Source organism: Pleurodeles waltl, chromosome 10 (genome assembly GCF_031143425.1).
Source record: "Pleurodeles waltl isolate 20211129_DDA chromosome 10, aPleWal1.hap1.20221129, whole genome shotgun sequence".
Lineage (NCBI taxonomy): Eukaryota > Metazoa > Chordata > Amphibia > Caudata > Salamandridae > Pleurodeles > Pleurodeles waltl.
In genome coordinates, this window is record NC_090449.1 from 397,859,208 (window position 1) to 397,878,784 (window position 19,577).

General features: G+C 45.7%; 1 protein-coding gene across 5 annotated transcripts in view; it reads left to right on the forward strand.

Annotated features, from left to right (window-relative positions):
• The window catches only part of TELO2 (telomere maintenance 2), an 863,005-nt gene that overhangs the window by 240,551 nt on the left and 602,877 nt on the right, over positions 1–19,577 (forward strand). For all 5 annotated transcript variants that reach the window (XM_069210626.1, XM_069210623.1, XM_069210621.1 and 2 more), the window contains one exon: positions 1,341–1,409. In XM_069210626.1, coding sequence (XP_069066727.1) covers positions 1,341–1,409 — 69 coding nt within the window. The remainder of the gene's footprint in view (positions 1–1,340; positions 1,410–19,577) is intronic.

Below are 19,577 nucleotides of genomic sequence, written 5' to 3' on the forward strand. Positions count from 1 at the left end.
GCTTGTGAGGGATATAGGCAGTGCTTGAAATGGAAAAATAGAAGTGCAGGTACTCTGTATCGGAGTACCTGCTTTTTTCCGAGAAGTGCTGGTACTCTCCAATTAAAAGTATTACGTTTGTCTCGAAGAGCCCGGTACTCTCCCTCTCAAAATAAAAAAGTGATGGTACTCTACCTGACAGTACCGGCCCATTTAAAGCACTGTGATATAGGCCACCTAGCGTAATACAGGCACCCTTTCGCCAGTTGGTCAGAGACGTAGTGCGAAATCATGGATCAGCACCATTGTGAAACAATTTGCTCCTCTACAAATCATTCAAAGCTAGTCATCATGCAAGTTGGGGACTGTGAGCTACATCTTCTTGGCACTACATACTGCTTATTTTCTGACCCTTAATACCATTTTTCACTGTTACTGAAGCACAGGGGGTACCCAGGTGTTGTGGCAAATTGACGTACTCTACCAGTATGGGTACTTGCCTTTGGTTTAAGCCCAGCCATCCATGTATTTACTAAGTTGATAGCAGCTGTCATTGTCCATTTGCATCGTCAGGTAGTGCCCATGTAGCCCTATTTCCATGACAGTTTAGTGAGGAGCCCACTCTGATATGTCTTAAAGCTCTTTATAATTCATCTTGGCCTACACTTGAAGTTGAGAATGCCCTTCTTTGTTACAGTGCAGGAGCTGCGCTTTAAAGTAGGGGTGGGAGACATCTTGTAAGGCCCAACAGAAGAAGCAGGCACATGGAGTAGCTTGCATTGTGATCTTTTACATTAGTTCAGTCAAACCACTGAAAGTGTTGACTGAAATGGGACAATCACATTTTTTCAGTACGGTGTGATTAGGGCTCTCGATTTATGGCATTTGTTTTTTAACATTTCTGTCTGTATTTATCCATATTTATTTTTTGGCTATTTTATTGGTATTTACCTAATAAATGGAGTCGTTAAATAGTATATTTCCCCATTTATTTAACTGACATACCTGCATTCATACTTTGATGCCTGTCGCGTGTTAGCAAATTAAGCAGCCAAATGTAACAAAACACTACACCAACAGGTAACTATTAGCATTATATACAAATATTTGTTAACATATGCCTGTATTTAAGGGAATCTCATCCTGTTTTTAAATCCCCATGGTGTCTATCTGCTTAACAGTTGGTCTGGAAATCATGAAGGACAACAAGGAGTGTCACTCATAAGATCAACTTTCTGTATTTTTTTCACTTTAATACATACAGACAGGCAATATATTGTTTTCTGTCTTATGTGTAAAAATCAGTAAAAACGGGAAACTGGAAGACTTAGACTAACTTCTGCAATTTCTTTACTTCACAGACTGAAATGCTGCAGTGTATTATGGGATACATGGCCCTTGACAGCAGTCGACGTCCTTTACTAATAAAGGTTGGTAGCTCTGTTTTATTTCTAAGTATGCTATATTTTTATACATTGCTGCAAAAGATATAGTTTTAAATTGATAACTGAAAGTAGAAACTGTGGAAGTGAATACACAGTTGCTTAAGTGCACCCACATGTTACAGTACAGAACACTGGAAGCTTCCCTCACATACATAAAATGGATCAAAAACTCAGACAGGGCATAGGCAGCCCTCATTTACATTCAGAGTTGGTACATCCCCCCCAGCGTTAATCAAGATCATTGAATACAGCGAAGGTAGGACTAGTTCAAAGTTATCTTACACGCAAAGAGCGCTTACAGACCTTCCCCCCCTCCACCCCCTCTATATTTGTGTATATTACCTTTATTCCGGGAGTATAGTACACCTTATGGAGGGGAGTACATTGTAGCAATTTACGTTTCAAGGTGAATGTTACTGCTTTAACTTTACACAGGGAGGAACGTTTAACGCCAGATATCCCGTTGAAGGTCACAGAGTGCTCTATAACTGTAATAAATAAATGAATTACTCTTCAGAAATCCCCTGCCGCACTACTTCATTCCATGTTTTTCTGTATGCTCTTTCTTGATGATTCCACTTGCCATAGCATTTCGATACATAGTAGATACAAACCACCCTTACTCTTTAAAACGTAAATGCAAAGTTTGGAAGCTGCTGTAGCAGTGTACTAAAATGGAAGGATGGAGGGCCTTTGGCTTACGAACATCTTTGAAATTTTTATCCCTGAGAAAAACTAGCTGGTTGGACACATATAATACACGCGCACTCTCTTACGTTCCCGGCACTGCCTTGTTAAATAATAATAATTTGCTGTTCGTTATATGGACTTTATTTCTGTGCCATTTTGCCTCTGCTTTCAGTTTGGAGTTCTTGCTTTTGTGAGAGAGGCTTGTCGTTCCCCAGCCCTTCTCAGAACGAGAGTCTCTCTCCCCCCCCTTGTTTGTCATCTTAGGTGGACATTGATTCTCTCTTGTTGCATTCTGAAGTATGACCTGCAACAACAATATCAAGCCAAACCCGTCTGTGCCAGTTAGGGCCTCGACCAGGTCAAGTGCCAGAAAAGCTGGTCAAACATTTCGCAGGGTCTGAAGAGAGTTCCTTATGGCACTCCATTATGCCTTGCCATGCTGCTCTGCTCCGCGCTATCGTGAGGAAATCTCCCCTCTCTTAAACTACTCCTTGCTAAGTTAATTCCATCTCCTGAGGGGAAGAACCGCACTGGTTTGGAGGCGGCACCCCTGGTTTGCATAATAATTAGAACTGCACACTTGTAAACGTGAACTCCCTCACTAAACATTGTTTTGAAGTTATTTAACTAATTCTGGAGAATAATTTACACTGTCTTTTGTTACCAAAACATGGCTACGTGAGGAGTCTGCTCCTAATGTTCAGCAAGCCAAACTAGGAGGCTGTCGATCAAACACACAGACCACCACAATCGAGCTGGAGGAGGAATAGTCCGCATTTTTAAAGAAACGTTTAGTACCTCGGTATTCAGTGTTCTTCCCGTTAATTATGCTGAATATTTAACCCTTATAGTCAAGATCTCAGCGCAGTTATCCTTCAAATGTATTTTATTTTATAGATCACCAGGATCCATATGCAGTGTTACTTCATCTCCTTTGGAGACTGGTCAGATGCTTATTAAATACCGACCACTTAGTGGTGTGTTGCGATTTTAATTTACATTCCGCGAGGAAGCATTACACTTTGTCAAGTGTTGCAGTGAACATGCTGCTGAAGGACACAGGCCGTACGCATTTTTCAGGGCAAACCCTGGCACATGTCTTTGGCCCACCCACACTAATTTGACATAAAAGCATGGTACCTCTCATCTGCTCAGATCATAAGCTAATTTCATCCAGTATACGCTTCAAGGAGAACATCTCACACAGTCAATTACAGTCCTAAGTGTAATGTTGTCTTTGAGCTAAATTGAATACAGAGGGTTGACATACGAATGTTCACATTTCCAGCCCCCACCTTATTTATCCAGACCTTGTAACCAACTCTTGTAAGGTGAGTAAGTGGATACAGTCGTCTTTGGATAGTCTCATTTCTATTAAATTTATTCAGCCTAAAAGAAAATCACCTACAGCTCTATGGCACACATCAACTTTTAAGTCTGCTAAAAGGGAGGACGTACTATAATCAGCAAAAGTATGAGTGAGTACGAAAGTGAACTCCAGCACTAAAAAAGAATAGTCAATAAAGAGAAGGCTGATTATGATCACAATCGTATTCTAACTTCATAAAAACCTAATCCAGAGATATTTGTCTTATACAATTGCATGGCACAGCTTAAGGTGGAGGACAATGAAATAGTACCCTCTTAAGAGTTGGTTAACAAACTGTCAGACTTTTACCATTATAAGATTGCTAATTTACTCATTTTTGTTAAGATAACTGAAACAGTTGGTAATAAACAACTGATTAGCTTTCTAGAAGATCACTATATTCATTCAACTCAATCACGTTTTTGAAAAGTGCGAAAACAGTCTTGGCAAAGGTGACCAAGGATATCAGCATTATCCTTTTTGAAGCAGGTGTGGGGGGCCTTGATATTATTAGAGCTGAACGCAGCCATTGACATCATTTTGCTCACCATCCTATTGGATCACCTGGCTAGGCTCGAAGTTGTGGCAATAGTAAATAAGTTGTCCACTTCATTTTTGCTGATTCACACCCAAATAGTGCGACTGGGCAATTTTCAATCCTCACTTACACCCGTTTTTACTCGTGTAGTCCAAAGGATCAGCCCTAAGCCCCGTACTATTATTTTCTCTTGTTTTGTTATGTCTGGTGGATCTGCCGGGTATGAAGCCCGATTGAATTTTGTAGATAAGTAGGTCTATCACCTTCAGAAGCCTGGTGGCCAGAATCGTGGCCAAGTTCTTTGTGTCGATGTTTAATAAAGAGGTCGGGCGGTAGGAACCACAATTAGACTCCAACTTGCCCTGTTTATGAATCACAGCGATGGCCGCATGCTGCAGATATGGCGGGAGCTCACCCTTATCCAAGACTTCTCTAAAGAGGTCAAGCATACATGGGCCCAACAGTCACGAGTAGAGCTCCAAGAACTCAGCCGGAAGGCCATTGGATCCTGGCACCTTCCCTAGGTTTAGTCATGCAATTGCTGTCTAAACCTCCTAGATTATAATATCCTCCTCCAGCAAAAGTCGGTCATCACCTGGCACCACTGGCATGTCCATCATAGCTAAATATTCTGCTATTCACTGAGTGTCTACCAGAGGCCGGGCCCTATAAAACGAGGCATAGAACTGTGCAAAGGCTTCCGCAATCGCCATATCCGTCGAGTGGGGAGCCCCTGTCTCATCAATAATACATTGCACCCATCACGCCTCCACCTCGCGTCTGCTGACTTGCCTGTCTTTTCTCCTGCATCATAAAGGCGGTGCCGTGTGGCTAATTGCAGTGTCCTAACCTACCCCTGTGCCAGGTCATGATATTCACTCCAGAGCAACTCCAAGCCTTAGAGGATGTGCGGATTTGTCCGGGCTCCGGGAAGTTCCTCAAGTTCTTTGAGTTGACGCTCAGTCCCCTCTATCACTGCTCTTGCTTTGCGCTTCTTTTGCGCTAAAATAGTCTGTCTCTCTCTCATTACTGTCTTATAGGACTCCCAGAGCACTGTTACTGAGTACACAGACCCCTTGTTTTCAGCAAAATAAAGCTCCTAGTCAATCTGCAGTTGCCAGGCAGCCTCCGTGTTTCTGAGTTCCCATGCTTTAAGTTTTCAGCTCACACTCCGAGGGGGACACCTCCTGGCCACCGTAATCAGAGAGGAGAATGAACGTCAGGCCTCATGCAAGGTATTCAGCTCTGTCCACCCTGGGCAAACACATAGTTAATACTGGAAAAGAAACTGTGCGTCCCAGGGAAATAAGAATAATACTTGGCTCTCTGGTTTTAGCTCCACCACAAGTTAGAGAGACCCAGCAAGTCTGCGAAGTGCACCAGGGGAGTGGTCCTTGAGGGTGTTGGGGCCCTTTCCATTCTGTCTAAACCGGGGGCCATCACATCATTAAAATCACCACCCACTGTGTGAAAGGTGGAGCCGGCCTCCAGGAGCATGCCTGCTATCTGTTCCTGTACCGATGCCTGGAGACTTGTGCTGGGAGAGAGAGGGGGGGCGCAGATGAGGGAGGAAAGGGGACGCTAACTAGTGTAATAGAAGATTGTCCCCAAAGTCCTTGCACTCCCACACATCTACCTCCGGTGTCCCCCAAAGTCTAAGGCACCTGAAACAAGGTATGTTATTTAATCAATAGGGCAACACCCCTGGAACCTGAAGTGAACCCTGCATGTGCCAGTGTAGCGTATGTCCCGGTACCCAGAAAGTATCACTGTGTCCCCTTTAAATGTGCCTCCTGGATTAGGATTATCTGAGGTTTCTGACGTCTGAGATCTCACAACCAGGCCCCGTTTCACCTTGTTACCCAGGCTGTTTACATTCCAGGACAGTACTGAGTACCATGTGTCATCAGGGAGTCCATCTGGTGCCATAAGGTGCAGATGTTGTGATGTCCAGACTGGTCCCCACCCAGGCTGCCAACATGGCAAATCCATACATGTCTCGTTCCTCAACGAACAATTGAAAAACAGCTAAACATCCCATGAAAACCCTATCACCCTAACCGCTCTCCACCCTGCCTCACCCAGCGACTGCAAGAACATCTCAACTGGACATTTACTCGTGTGTGAGGCAAGAGAGGTCTGTTACCCACCCACAAACACCCAGAAAACCCAGCTATTGTTTCAACCTCGGTAGAGCGGAAATAGTGAAGGAACACACACACACACACACACACACACACTCACTCTCACTCTCACACTCACTCTCACACTCACACTCACTCTCACACTCACACTCACACTCACACTCACTTTCACACACACACACACACTCACATTCACACACACACTCACATTCACACACACACTCACATACATACACACACTCACACACACTCACATGCCCCCCGGGTCCTAATTTAATGGGTGAAGGAAGAAAAGAGTAAGAGGGAGGCCACTAAAGTCGGACCAAGCCCAACATCTCTCATTCCGCCCTGTACTGCCCTCAACACTGCCAAAATATCCGGCATCCCCATATCAAGGCAAACACAGTTACCAGGATAAGCCCCACACTATTCAACTTATATGTGGCCCCACTAGCTAAACGTGTACATTATTTTGGTTTCAAGTTCTTTGTCTGTGCCGATGACACCCCACTCATTCTTAGATTGGACAAGAGCCCTGATTTATTATCCAATCAATTTTAAATATGCCTCAAAGAGATAGCCGAGTAGATGAGCTTCAGCTCTTTAATTTTAAATGGCAATAAATCTGAAGTGATCGTTTTTGGTAATGCTGAAGCTTGAACAAAAGACTGGAGTCCGGAATCTCCTGGGCCTTTTCGGGTGAGGAAAATCTTCAATTTCCTTACCTCCTCATCCAGGAAAATGAGTTTCATGCTCTGATCATTTCCAGACTTCATTTTTGTAACTCTTTATTAATGGGCCTCCCAAAATTTATAATACACATATTACATGTAATACAAAACACAGCAGTCCGTACAGTCCTGTGACTAAATAGAATTTCTTATATTTTGGGTCAAACTCATTGGTTGCCTATTGCACATAGAGGTTTATATAAAGCACTTTGTCTTTGTCACAGAGGTGTCAATAAAATGGAACCAGGCACATATATGTCTTCTCTGTTTGCTTGGAATTCTTCTTTACGTTCTTTGTGCACAAGCTTCCAATCTCTGACAGCAAACCCAAGATATAACAAGCATTTACAATGCAACGGGTCTCGCGTTTGCTCATGTTAGAGCTGATCGCGCTGTAAACTCCTAACCCGACTTTTCACCTATCGGGCAAAAGTGCATTTATGTACATAACCCGAAAAAGTGAAATTAACTATGTAAAGCGCTCGACTCCTGCCAAGCGAGATCGCGGTCGTAAATTAGAGAAAAAGAAGTTCACGAGCCCGATGGAAAACAGCAAGCCTCGCATGTTTTCTGTACTTGGTCGCTGCGCTCGAGGAGGGCTAGCCACCGGAAAAGGCATGACCTATGCCTGCCTTCGACTAATGAAAGCAAGCAGATTTTATTAGGCAAGCCCACGAACCAATAAAAAACACTGACGTGAAGTTGACAGGGCTCCGAGCCCTTTTCTAAATACTAAAGCGTCTTGCTGCGATAGGCTCGACCCTAAAAAGGAGATGTGGAGACCGTTATTCAGTGTTCTTGGCCTATCCCTTAAACGCATTTATTCAGCCATACAATTTAATTTAAAGCTAGGACCAGAGTCTTCTCATCGGACATGCCCAAAAGAACCAGGACACTTTTTTTTTTTAGAGGTATCTGTGCCCTCAACAGATGTAGCACAAAAGAGCTTCATCTTTGTCTGCTTTGGCCGTAAACATCTGAGTGAGCTATATGTTGTTCCTGAAACAGATCACTAACGTGGTTTATATACATTTGAGGCATTAGGTTCGGATACTCAATTTTCAAATGTAGCGTGCATCCCCTGTATATTAAAGAAGGCCAAGAGTGGAGGATACCTAACTGCTACTTTAGGCCTTTAGCCAGCTGATTCCAAGCCCCCACATTACTGTTTAGACGTTAGTATTACTCTTCCCCGTTAAAACCTGCCAAATTATTATAACCACAAAGATGTCGGTGCTCCTCTCTGCTTTAACAAACAGAAGGCACAATTTATCCTCAAACGAAAGGGAGGCATTCTCATCCAGTAAAATGCGATCACATGTGTCAAGCACTTGGACTGCCACGTCATTAAAACCACCTGTTCCTCCCCTAAGAAGTCATCACTGCCACATTCCAACCCACATGTGGTTGCCTTCCCACTGTTTCCAATTGATCAACAGATTTTGCATCTTTTAAAGAATGTTAGCGTAGTACCATCTGTTTGTTGAGAAATAACGTATAAAAACATAGAAAGTTTATCATTGTATGTTTCAATAGTGTTTATTGGAATTTTTGCATATAACAAACACATAACAATACCTTCAAAGGTAAACAGCCCAAACAAAGTGTCCAAACCCCTCCCAGCCCTACACCAGAACAATCATATAATACATCCTTATAGTGTACACATCAGAAACGGCAGTGTGAATTGTACTAGAGAGGGATTAACTCTGGGTCGAGTGGGCCCATTCAAAGACTTTTTGAGGGCATACCTGGACCCAAAGGTCAGAGTTCAAGTAGGTAAGTACTGATCCCATAGTTTATGAAAGAGCTGTGGTTTGTCCTCTAAGTTGTAAGCATTTTTTTCCACTGCCTAGCAGTTGCCACAGCTTATGAAGCCAGAGTTTGTAGGAGGAGTTAGTGGGTTTCATCCAAGGGGAAAGGATTGTGTGTTTGGCAGCTAGGAACAGGTGGGAAATGCATTTGCCCTCCGTGGAGTGGGTAAAATTCCTCCGCGGGTCTCCACACGATAGCAAATTCTGGGAGTTTGTCTAGATCCCGGCCTTCAGTCTGGGAGATTTCTTAGATGACGGTGCCCTAAAAGGTCTCCAGGTGGGGGCACTACCATAAGGAGTGTATGAGGGTACTGGTGCCATGCATTCCAGGCCTGCATGTCTCGGAGTGGGCAAGATTGATCATTTGTAGAGTTGATATGAGGGTGAGATACCATCGACACAAGATTGATAAATTATCTCCCTGCCCTCGGCATGGCGGGTAAAGTTAGTCGTACGGTGGAACACTTTTTGCCATTGTTTAGTTGTCTATGGTGATCTGAAGGTCTCCCAGCGAAGTTTGAATGACGTTTTTATTGTTGCCATCCGGGTGTTAAGGAGGCTAAAGATGACAGCGACTAGGTGTTTATCGGAGGTTAGGTGCTGGAGGAACTTTTAGAATGGGATAATGGTAGTGTGTAAATCCCAATGGCGAATTTGGATTTAGTTGAAGCATTTGGATTTTGGAATCTAGTAGTCTGCTTTGAGTTCCGTAATCGTTTTCACTTTTCTTCCGTGAAAAAGTCCTGAAGCCGAAAACAACCCTTCTCCCTCCAGGCGTGAAGGGTCAGTTAAGCCAGTCTGGGTATGAACTTGGTGTTGTCTAGGATGGACGTGAGTGGAGAGGAAGATAAATTGAGCCCCTGTTTAGTTGTGTTTGAGTCCTAAACCGTTAGGGTGGCTCTAGTGCCTGGTGTGGCATATAGGAATCTGTCTTTCCTAGTGGTCTGGTTGTTAGATTCTGATTTATGAAGCACCAGGGTTTGTCGGTTTCTCCTTTGAGCCACCCAGTCATGTAGCGTAGTTGGGGTGCCTGGTGATAGCAGAGCGGGTGAGGCTATCCCAGCCTTCCGTCTCGAGGATGTTGAGTACAGGTCTGTAAGGTCAGTCTGGGGCACTGGAGACGGGCAACGTCCTCTTTAGTTTTATCATTTCAGTAGGAGATATCTTAGCATTTGCTCTTCACACCGCATAAGTGTTGATCATCACCTGACAAAAATAAGGGTAAACTGCTATTCAGCTGCAGAGAGTTTGTGCATCACTAATTTATCCTTGGGCCTCGTAACCTCATACTCGTATGGAAACCCATTAAGCTGCGAATCACCATGTTGGTATGAGTGCTATGCGCTGAGAAATATCTGCAGCATCCTTTTTCTTAACAAAAGCTGCATGCACTGTGTTGATTGTATTACTGTCTGGTATCGTTGCTACCTGCACTCAGTGCCTTTTTAACTATGCTAATGCTTTCTTTGACTTGGTGTAGTTACACTGATGCTGCACTTTCTCCGCTTGGGTATTTCGTTTTAAATCATTATCATTGTCCTCCATCACACAGATTCCCATCACCATGTCCAAATCCAGGCCAGTACGAATTTGTGCCAATTCAAATGCATAAATGCCCCTGTTAGAAATGGGGTCTCTGGTTGGCAGTCAGTTTGCACTCTGTCCAAGCAGGGACCCTCACTCTAGTTGGGGCAATGGAGAAACACACTTAGATAACCCCTGCTTACCCCCTTGGTAGCTTGACACAAGCAGTCAGGCTTGTGTGTAAAGTATTTGTACCAACACACACAGTAATACAGTGAAATCTCTGCTAAATGGACACCACGCCAGTTTAGGAAAATAGGTAATATTTATCTAAATCAAACAAGACCAAAACAACAAAAATCCAACATACACAAGTCAAAATTTGAATTTTCAAAAGAATACGAGTCTTACTCCATAGAAAACAATAGAAACGTTAATTTTACACAAAGTACCTGGTTTGTGTAAAAAAATAAAGCAACACAGGGGAGCATGTGTTTGAGAAGTCAGTGATACATCGATTCCTTACTCGCAAGTGAGGCCGTGCGACGTTTTCTTCTCTGGTTGGGTCTGCGAGGCGTAGTTTTTCTCCCTCGCAAGAGAGCAAGGAGTCGATTTCCGGAAGGGCACTTCGGATCCGCACAGGTTTACGATGACTTTGATGCCCATCGACGCATGAGAAATCCGGTTGCACGGTGTTAGAAAACCACGCTGCATGGGGTTTGCGTCATCAACAGCCACAAGCGGGTGTTGCGTCGCTTCTCCAACCGCGATGCGTCGATATCCCAGCCGAGATGCAGGTGGAGCATCAATTTCAGCCACAAACCGGGTGGTGTGTTGTTTATCAGCCGCATTGCAGATGGAGCGTCAAAAAACGTCCCCCGCACGGCATTCTGTGTGTGGATTTCAGCTCTTGTTCTGCCAACTTCACTTTTCAAGGGCCCAGGGACTGGATGGGGCACCACTTTGCAGGGCAGGAGTCACCCTGCCCATGGGGCTACCTACGGCCTACCTTAAGGATGCCGTACAAGTATAAAAAGGGAAGCTTTAGGCCTGGCAATGGCTACACTTGCCAAGTCGAATTGGCAGTTTAAAACTGCCCACACAGACACTGAAGTGGCAGGTCTGAGCCATGTTTACAGGACTAATAAAGTGGGGGACACAACTAGTGCTGCAGGCCCACTAGTAGCATTTGAATTACAGGCCCTGGGCACCTCAAGTGCACTTTACTAGGGACTTACTAGTAAATCAAATGTGACAATGATGGAAAAGCCAATTACACATACATTTTACATAGGAGCACTTGCACTTAACAATGGTCAGCAGTGGTAAAGTGCCCAGAGTACCAAAAAAACAGCAAAAACCGAACCCAGCACACAGTTAAAACATGGGAGGCAGAGGCAAAAAAAAGACAGTGGAGAACACGCTAAGGATGCCAGGCCTAACAGTCACCACCTAACCATTTGCAGTGAACCCCACAACTTTTCATTGAATGGCCCATCTCACCATTCTATACACAAACTCATAACTGTAGTATTCCACCAGTGGCACACAATAGGCCATGTATTAGGCAATACTAGGAAACCTAATTAAAAAAAATATATAAATTGCAGCATTGTAATTGAAAACAGCAATGTTCCTACCGGACCCAACATAACTGTTGCCATGCCTGACGGTGACCAAAAGTCATATGAGTAGTAGCTGTGCGTGCTTGAATTTGACATCTCCAACTAGGCCCTGATACGATACATAGTCCCAAGAGCCCAAATTAGATGTAAAATATGGCTGTGAACCTGACTACATTGGTGAATTGATGGATCTTGATAACAGGGGTGGTTAAGAGGACTCTCAAAGGCTCCGTGTGGAGATTGAAATTAATGCACAAAGGGGAGTCTGGAACGGGCGGCAGGCAGAATACAGTGGGTTGCAATGCGGTTTTCTCCTGAGCAGATTTTACATTTCCAGTCTGTTACTAATATTTTATGCCTCTTGATGGAAATCTTAACTTGATGGGCCTACATATAACAGATTCTATTTTTTTGGTTATGGTTTCTATTTAAATGCTCCTAGAGTATAAAAATGTTTTCATTCACCAAAATCGGCGCCATCTCATCACCTTTCTTGCACCATTTTCTGCTTTTTCTTATTACAAAAAAATTAATGGCTCTACCCCCGCCTTTCTTTATCACCTTGTTAAGCCTAACCCATGCAACCTGTATTGTCTCAACTGATGTAGCACTTGCATCCCAAAACATTTTTGCAGAGTAATTTTATCCTTAAGAAATGAGCCATCTAAAACAATTGTGCCTGTAGATCATCTTCTAAGTCTCTTTGGAAACTGTTGTGTCTGTGTTTTTTTATAGAAGTGTTTGTTGGCATTTGAAATGAAGCTTACCAAAAAAGCTGAACATTAACAATCATCATGCAGCTCATAAATAAATAGTATGAGCTGAAATCGAATCGCAAGTGCAAGCTAAATAAAACCAGTATGTTAAAAGTGTACAATTCTGACTGTAATCCTCATGAAGTGTTAGTCAGAAATTGTCATTCCAAACCTCAAATCTTGCTTTGTTTTTGAGAATAAACCTTTGCCTCTCAAGAGACATGCACCTCGGCATGCCTGGTAGTCTTCCAGACAAGGGAAGGTGGATTGGCAGCTATCCAGTATTAAGCTATATCTTATTGGCTAAATGTACCAAGTCCTTCACATAGTGGTCAGCGTCTGTGTCAACAAAGATGTGAAGAGTTAAGTTTAGGGTCAGTGGGATTGGCCACCAAATACTTACGCTAATGAATCAAAGACTTCTTTCCAGAAATCCTGGGTGAAAGTGGACCCCGAAGGGGGATGAAGAAGGGTAGCAGTTGTGGTATGGCATCTAAGGCAGGCTGGAGAAGCATCCCACCCTGTTTTGCAGAGAATGACTTGAGTATATTAAACCCTGTATTGGAATGGAATAAGGTGGTGATGAGTTGATATGGGAATCTCTCGCAGGGAAATAGGGGTATCTCACCAGTCTTCTGAAGATAAGCTGCCACATCACCCCCAACCCCGCTACCCGGATGCTGAGAAAAAGACATGGGAGTTATTAACTAAGGATCTATAAAGTCAAAAAACACCGTCTTGTCTTCTTTGTCGCCCATCGTAAGCTTAGTCTCAAGCAGTTTCAACTTTGACAGATCCTGGCATCTTGTAGGTAAGGGCTAATAGCATTGTGTAACTGGAGAAAATAGAACAATGGGGATTTGTGAAATGTAATGGCGTTTTGTTAATCAGAAAATAAACAAAGCAAAGATAAAGAAAACGCATCCTTCAACTGAGAAATCCCAGTAAGGTCTCAACCTGGGAATCCCTGGAGGAAAGCAGCTTGGGAGAGTCACGCCCCTATTTGTAATGAAGTTACACCTGTCTGTTTAACTTTCCATTAAATCACTTGCATCAAGTTTCTTTATTATTCAAAGATAGGTTTTGTGGCTGCGGCATGACTCCCAAGGATCATCACCCCAGAAATACAAAACCCAATAGTCATTCATTGGCCATCTCTCAGCCGAGTACCAGGCACAAAGGGATGATTCTAAGACAGAATCCTGAATCTCAGCCTCCCACCAAAAACCCTGAATCATTTTCACAGTAGCCGAGCAAGAGGTTCCTTAGAAGGAGCAAATATTAAGGGAGACAGAGGGCACCCCTTCTTGCTACACTGCTTGTTGGTGATTGGAGAGGACAGGTTGCCATTAACACATTTCCTGGTGACTGGCTGTCTCTAAATAAGGCTGACCTAAGGTAAGAAACAAGGTCCAAAACCCATGCTTGGGTGGCGAGCCATTCCTGGCCCACTAAGGCAAGAGTCTTCTCACAATCTGCTAGTAGAAACGCCAAATGCCCCATCACCATCGCACAGGTGAAAACAGCAAGTGCATAATGGAAATATCTAATATTTACGATGTTTATAAAGTCAATTGCTCTCCTCGGGTGTAGCTTAGTCAGTGAGTTTCAAGGGGGGGGGGGGGATCTCAAATTACCCTTCTAAAAATCGAGTGGACTGCATGGTGGAGCGGTGTTGTGACCCAGATTCAGGATGGACTGCTTCCAAGGATAACAAGGTCACCACTGATTTTGCATTAGGAGGGCCTCTGTTCGGACTGGTAAGGGGGCAAAAAATGATGGGTTGAAATTCCACCCTGAGTGATTGCCACTAGTTAGACTGTTTGCAAGTATTCATCCCATCACCTTTTGGGTGTTTGATTGCCTAAAATATGTCTGGAAACCTGAGACTGGCACAGCTCTCAAAGCCTACTACTGCCAATGTTTTTAATTCCAAAAGTAGTAAATTTGTACCTATTCAAGGAGTACTTCATTTTTCTTGCAAATTTACTACGTTTTTTGGTAAACCTGTCACTATATGGATATTTAAGTTTCCGCTAAAGAAAAAAAAAACAAGTTAAATGCTCTTTGTGAAATGAGAATGACAAGAAAAATCAACACTGACAAAGCAGACCCGACTCTAGGCCCCCAGACCCAACTACCAAGCCAATAATGTTTTGGGGTGTTTCACACCCCAAACACTTACCCCAGTAATTGCAGCCCTATCTGTCCCACCTAGATCTGCTTGTTCTCCCTGGGAACTCATGACTGCGGTCACATGCAGTCCGTTTTTGCATTGTTGGGGGGGCATAGATGCTTGTCAGTGTCACCTCTTGTCTTCCCCCACATCCCCGTGACTGACGCATATGTGCCCGAAGGGTCAACCCATGTCTTTGTGGGCCTAAATGAGGGGTTCTTCCTAACCAGTATTACCACTCCCTGGAGTCTGTTGTGCATCCTGCATGCACCAGTAACGTGTATGCTCCTCTGTTTAGAAATTTTAATTGTGATCCCCTCAACAGCGTCTCTTGTAGGAGGACTAGGTCTGGTTTATGTCTTTTTAGGTGCGTGGCTACCAGTCCTCTTTTTATCTTGCTGCCTAACCCATTCAGGTTCCAGGACAAAATAGAGCAGTGATATTCATTCTGTGTTTCACGTCCCCTCATCTACCACTTGTGTGTATGTCTGGTCTGCAAAGGATACGTGGTGTGCTTGCGAACTGTGTTATTTGGAGTGCATTCCTCGAATTGTCAGTCTAACAACTTCCCAAGTTTAGTTAAAACTAATACCCCAATCTCCCCCTCCCCACCCTCCTTAATTCTTTGTGAGCTCTTCTCCTAATGAACATAACAGCAACTACTTAAACAGAAAATACCAGGACGCCTGTGGCCCCCTTCACCCCCAAATCCCACAAATGGGCTGAACTTTAACTCAGTTCAATTAGTATTGTTTGCGGTAGTGGCCAGCAACCACTAGCCACTGGTCGGTGTGTATGTCACTACAGTCCATAGCTCTGCTTTCTACCTAAAATTGGGGTGGCCACACTGATGCCCCATACTTGTTGTCATTCCCATGGGTTACATTTGTTCCGTAGATTCAGTGAGTTGGTCCATCTGGGGGGACAATGCAGCCTCACTTGATTCTCTTTCAAGTAATCCAATGGCTTGCACTATGTTGGTCCATGTCTGATTTTGGATCTTCCCCAGGTATCATGTGCCCGGGTATCGCCTTTGCCTTCATCCCTTAATGCTTTTTGGAAGCCTTATTTGTCTACTCTTTGGATTCCGAGGACTTGACAGTGTGCCGCGGTGAAGTCTTTGAACTCCCTTTAGGTGTGCCTCATCTCTTCTGTATGGACCTCTCCCACTGGTGAGCTTCTGTTTGGCTGGAGGGTTTGCACTTGACTGATTGGTGGGATGAACTTCCGTCTTTCTTTTACCTGTCTCCTTCAGCCAGGGCTTTTCCTCCAGCAGTTCCCATGCCTCTTAAGGGCTTTGGAAAATGTTCGCATTTCCTTGAAAAATCACTTTCAGCTTTGCCAGGAATAAGAGCATATATTGGATCTGTGAGCTGCGTAGCTTGGCTTTGACCAAGTCACACGTTCTTTGTTGGCGCTGCACCTCCTGGGTATAGTCCGGGAAGATTCGTATCTTGGCATTTTCATGTCTGATCTCCCCAAGCTTTTGTGCCTCTGTTAGTATCATGTCTCTATCCTGGTAATTCAGGAATCTTGCAATGACTGTTCTTGGGGGAGCGCCTGGGGGTGGTTTATTGCTCACTGCGTGGTGCGCACACTCAATTATGAAGCAGGTCAAAAATTTGTCTGAGAGGAACGTTTGTTATAGCCATGGGTCTAAGAATGCTGGCACGTTGTGGCCCGCCACTTCTTCTTCTTCTTCATCTGTTTTTGGAGTCTAAGGGGTGGTCATCATGACATTGGCGGTGAGTGATAAAGTGGCAGAAATACCGCCAACAGGCCGGCGGTAATTACCGCCAAATTATGACCATGGCTGAGAACTCCGATAGACAGCCAATGTACCACACCATCCACCAGGGCGTTAACACCACTCACACCGGTGGTCCCCATCAATAGCCAGGTGGGAGACAAAGTACTGCCCACCATATCACGACACAGTACACCGCCACAATTTCTGGGGCGGAACCAGTGCCATCAAAAGCCTGCTGAAACACTGCACAGAAGACAAAAGACTCACCATCAGAGACACAGAGAGGGACAAAGCCGCCATGGAACCGGAACTGCAAGCCTTCCCGATGCTCTTCCACGCCATGCTCCACATGGAACACCAACGCCGATGAAGACGATGATGGTGAGTACAACCGCCTAGCACACGAGGGAGGGAGGAACAAGAGAGTGACACACACACCAGACACACAAACACACCATACACACAAACACACCATACACACAACCAGCTGTAGACGAAAAACAATGGTACACAACACATGTCATAATAATGCAAGGACAACAATAAGGCAGTACTGAGAATGTATTGAATGGGAAGTGCCACCAGATGAACCAATTGGATAACAAAGAGATATGTACAAATGTCCATAAATGGCCAATGCCCAGTCCAAAGTACTAAGGGCTCACATGGCCACAGGGCACAGTCCAAGGCCCAACGTGTTCCCTGACATCATCTGCACCGAACTCTGCAGGGGCATAATTTTACAAGTGGGCAGGCACCTCAGGGGGATGGGTGGTGGAGGGCACCTCAACCGAAGTCGGGAACTTGCCCACTGGTTCTGGAGGGGGCTCCATGCCCATTTCCCTGTGCTGGGGAGTGCAAGGTCAGTCTCTCAGGTGGGTGACTTGCCCACTGGTTCTGGAGGGGGCGCCTTGTACAAAAGTCCCAGGAGGGTGGCCTACATGCCCTCTGCTGGTGGTGAGGGCTGCACTGTGTCAGCTGGTGAAGGTGCCTCCTTGGCAGCCTCTGCTGGAGGTGAGGGCTACACTGTCTCAGCAGGTGAAGGTGCGGCCTCTGCAGGAGGAGTGGGTTGTACTGCCTCAGCTGGAGGTGATGGCTCTGACCACCACTGGTGGTGGTGTTACGCTGCCAGCCTCTGCTGGAGGTGAGGGCTGCAATGTGTCAGCAGGTGAAGGTGCCTCCTGGGCAGCCTCAGCTGGAGGTGATGGCTCCGTGACCGGTGGTGGTGTCACCCTGCCAGCCTCTGCTGGAGTGGAGGGCTTCTTCCCCTTCATGGCAGGAGGTGCGGGCTCCTTTCCCTTCCTGGCAGAAGTCAAGGGTTTCTCCCCCTTCATGGCAGGAGTTGAGGGCTTCTTCCCCTTTATGGCAAGGGGTGTGGGATCCTTACCCTTCCTGGCTGGTGGAGTGGGATCATTTGCTCTCTTGCCTCCATGACTAGGAGGTGCCTCCACTGTCCTCGTGGACTGTTTGGCTGAGGTGCTGGGCTGGGTCGCTGGGACCCTGCTCTTACAGGCAGGACGGGGGAGGGAAGAGGTCAAGTTGGGCAAGGAAAAGCTTTTTAAGGACAGTGGGGTGGGAAGAGGGAGGAGTGATGGGAGTGGAGGATGAGGGAGTGGTTGTTGAAGGTGTATGTCTGCTGGACTTGGGTGCATGGGCAGTGTGTGTGTGTGTGTGAGGTGGATGGCTGTTGGGTGTCTGAGTACTTGCGTTTGTGTCCTTCAGGAGGGGGGACAGACAGCATGGGGGAGGTCACAGGACGTGTGCATGGATGTTGTGGAGGTGTCTGCTAGTGAGATGTGTGTGCTGCTTGGTGTGGTGATTCTGGTGGTGGATGTTGATGCAGTGCATACAGGTGTGAGTGTGGACGTGACTGTGAGGGAGGTGGAGGAGGAGGAGGGCAAGGAGGAGACAGTGTATGTGGTTTTGTGTGCTACTGTCTGGTGTTTACGTGAGTGCTTGTGGGCTGAAGTGTGGTGCCTGTGTTTGACTGTGCTACTCTTGTGTGTTGTCTTGTGTGCATGCTCGTCTGTATGTGTGCATGAGATGGGTTGGGGTTGAGGAGACTGGGACTGGGTAGTGGTAGTTGGAGGGGGGATGGTAGGAACAGGGATAATGGCTGCTATCAAAGATGAGGCCAGAGCATGAATCGATCTCTGTTGGGCCGCCAATCCACTGTGGATGCCCTCCATGAATGCATTGCATTGGGGCATCTGGGATGCCAGCCCGTGGATGGCATTCACAATGGTTGACTGCCCTACAGAGATGGATCTCAGGAGGTCAAAAGCCTACTCACTTAGGGCAGCAGGGCTCACTGGGGCAGGGCCTGAGGTTCCTGGGGCGAAGGAGAAGCCTACCCTCCTGGGTGAGTGGGCACAGGCAACTCGCTGAGGGGCTACTGGGAGGCCGGTGCTGGTATGGGGGTTGTGGCTGTACCTGCAGCTGGGGTGGTCACAGAGGTGTCCACCACCACTACGGAACGTCCATTGGAGGAGGTATCTGAGTCAGAGTTGTCACCTCCTGTCTCCGCCTTGGTGCTCCCCTCGCCCTCCATCCCACTGGTTCCCTCGGCGTCAGTGGACTCCTGGGTCCTGTGAAATGCAGCTCCCTCTGTTGCCGGTGCCCCTGCTCCTCTGCCAGATGATGCTAATGCACACATGGACAGGTTGACAGAAGAAAAAAGGGGAGAGAGAGAAAGGGAACACTAGGTCAATTACTGCACCAACACCACAGAAGGCATACACAGTATCATCACACACAGGGATCAGGATTGTGCACTATGCATTGCACTGCCAAACAATTGGTTATATGCCACAGCAAGATGAGGGCCAACCACCGCCAACTGCACCACTCCTGGGACCCACTAAGCCCAGTCCGACATGGAATGCAACCTAGCTAGGTTACCCTGTTTTCACTTTCAACGATTGCCCTTGAGCTGGATCATGCTGCAGTGTTTGGCCTGGCATTAAGGGCCACCAAGTAACTGACACTAGCCACCCGGATCCCATGCCACCTACACCACAATTTGTTGTTGTAACGG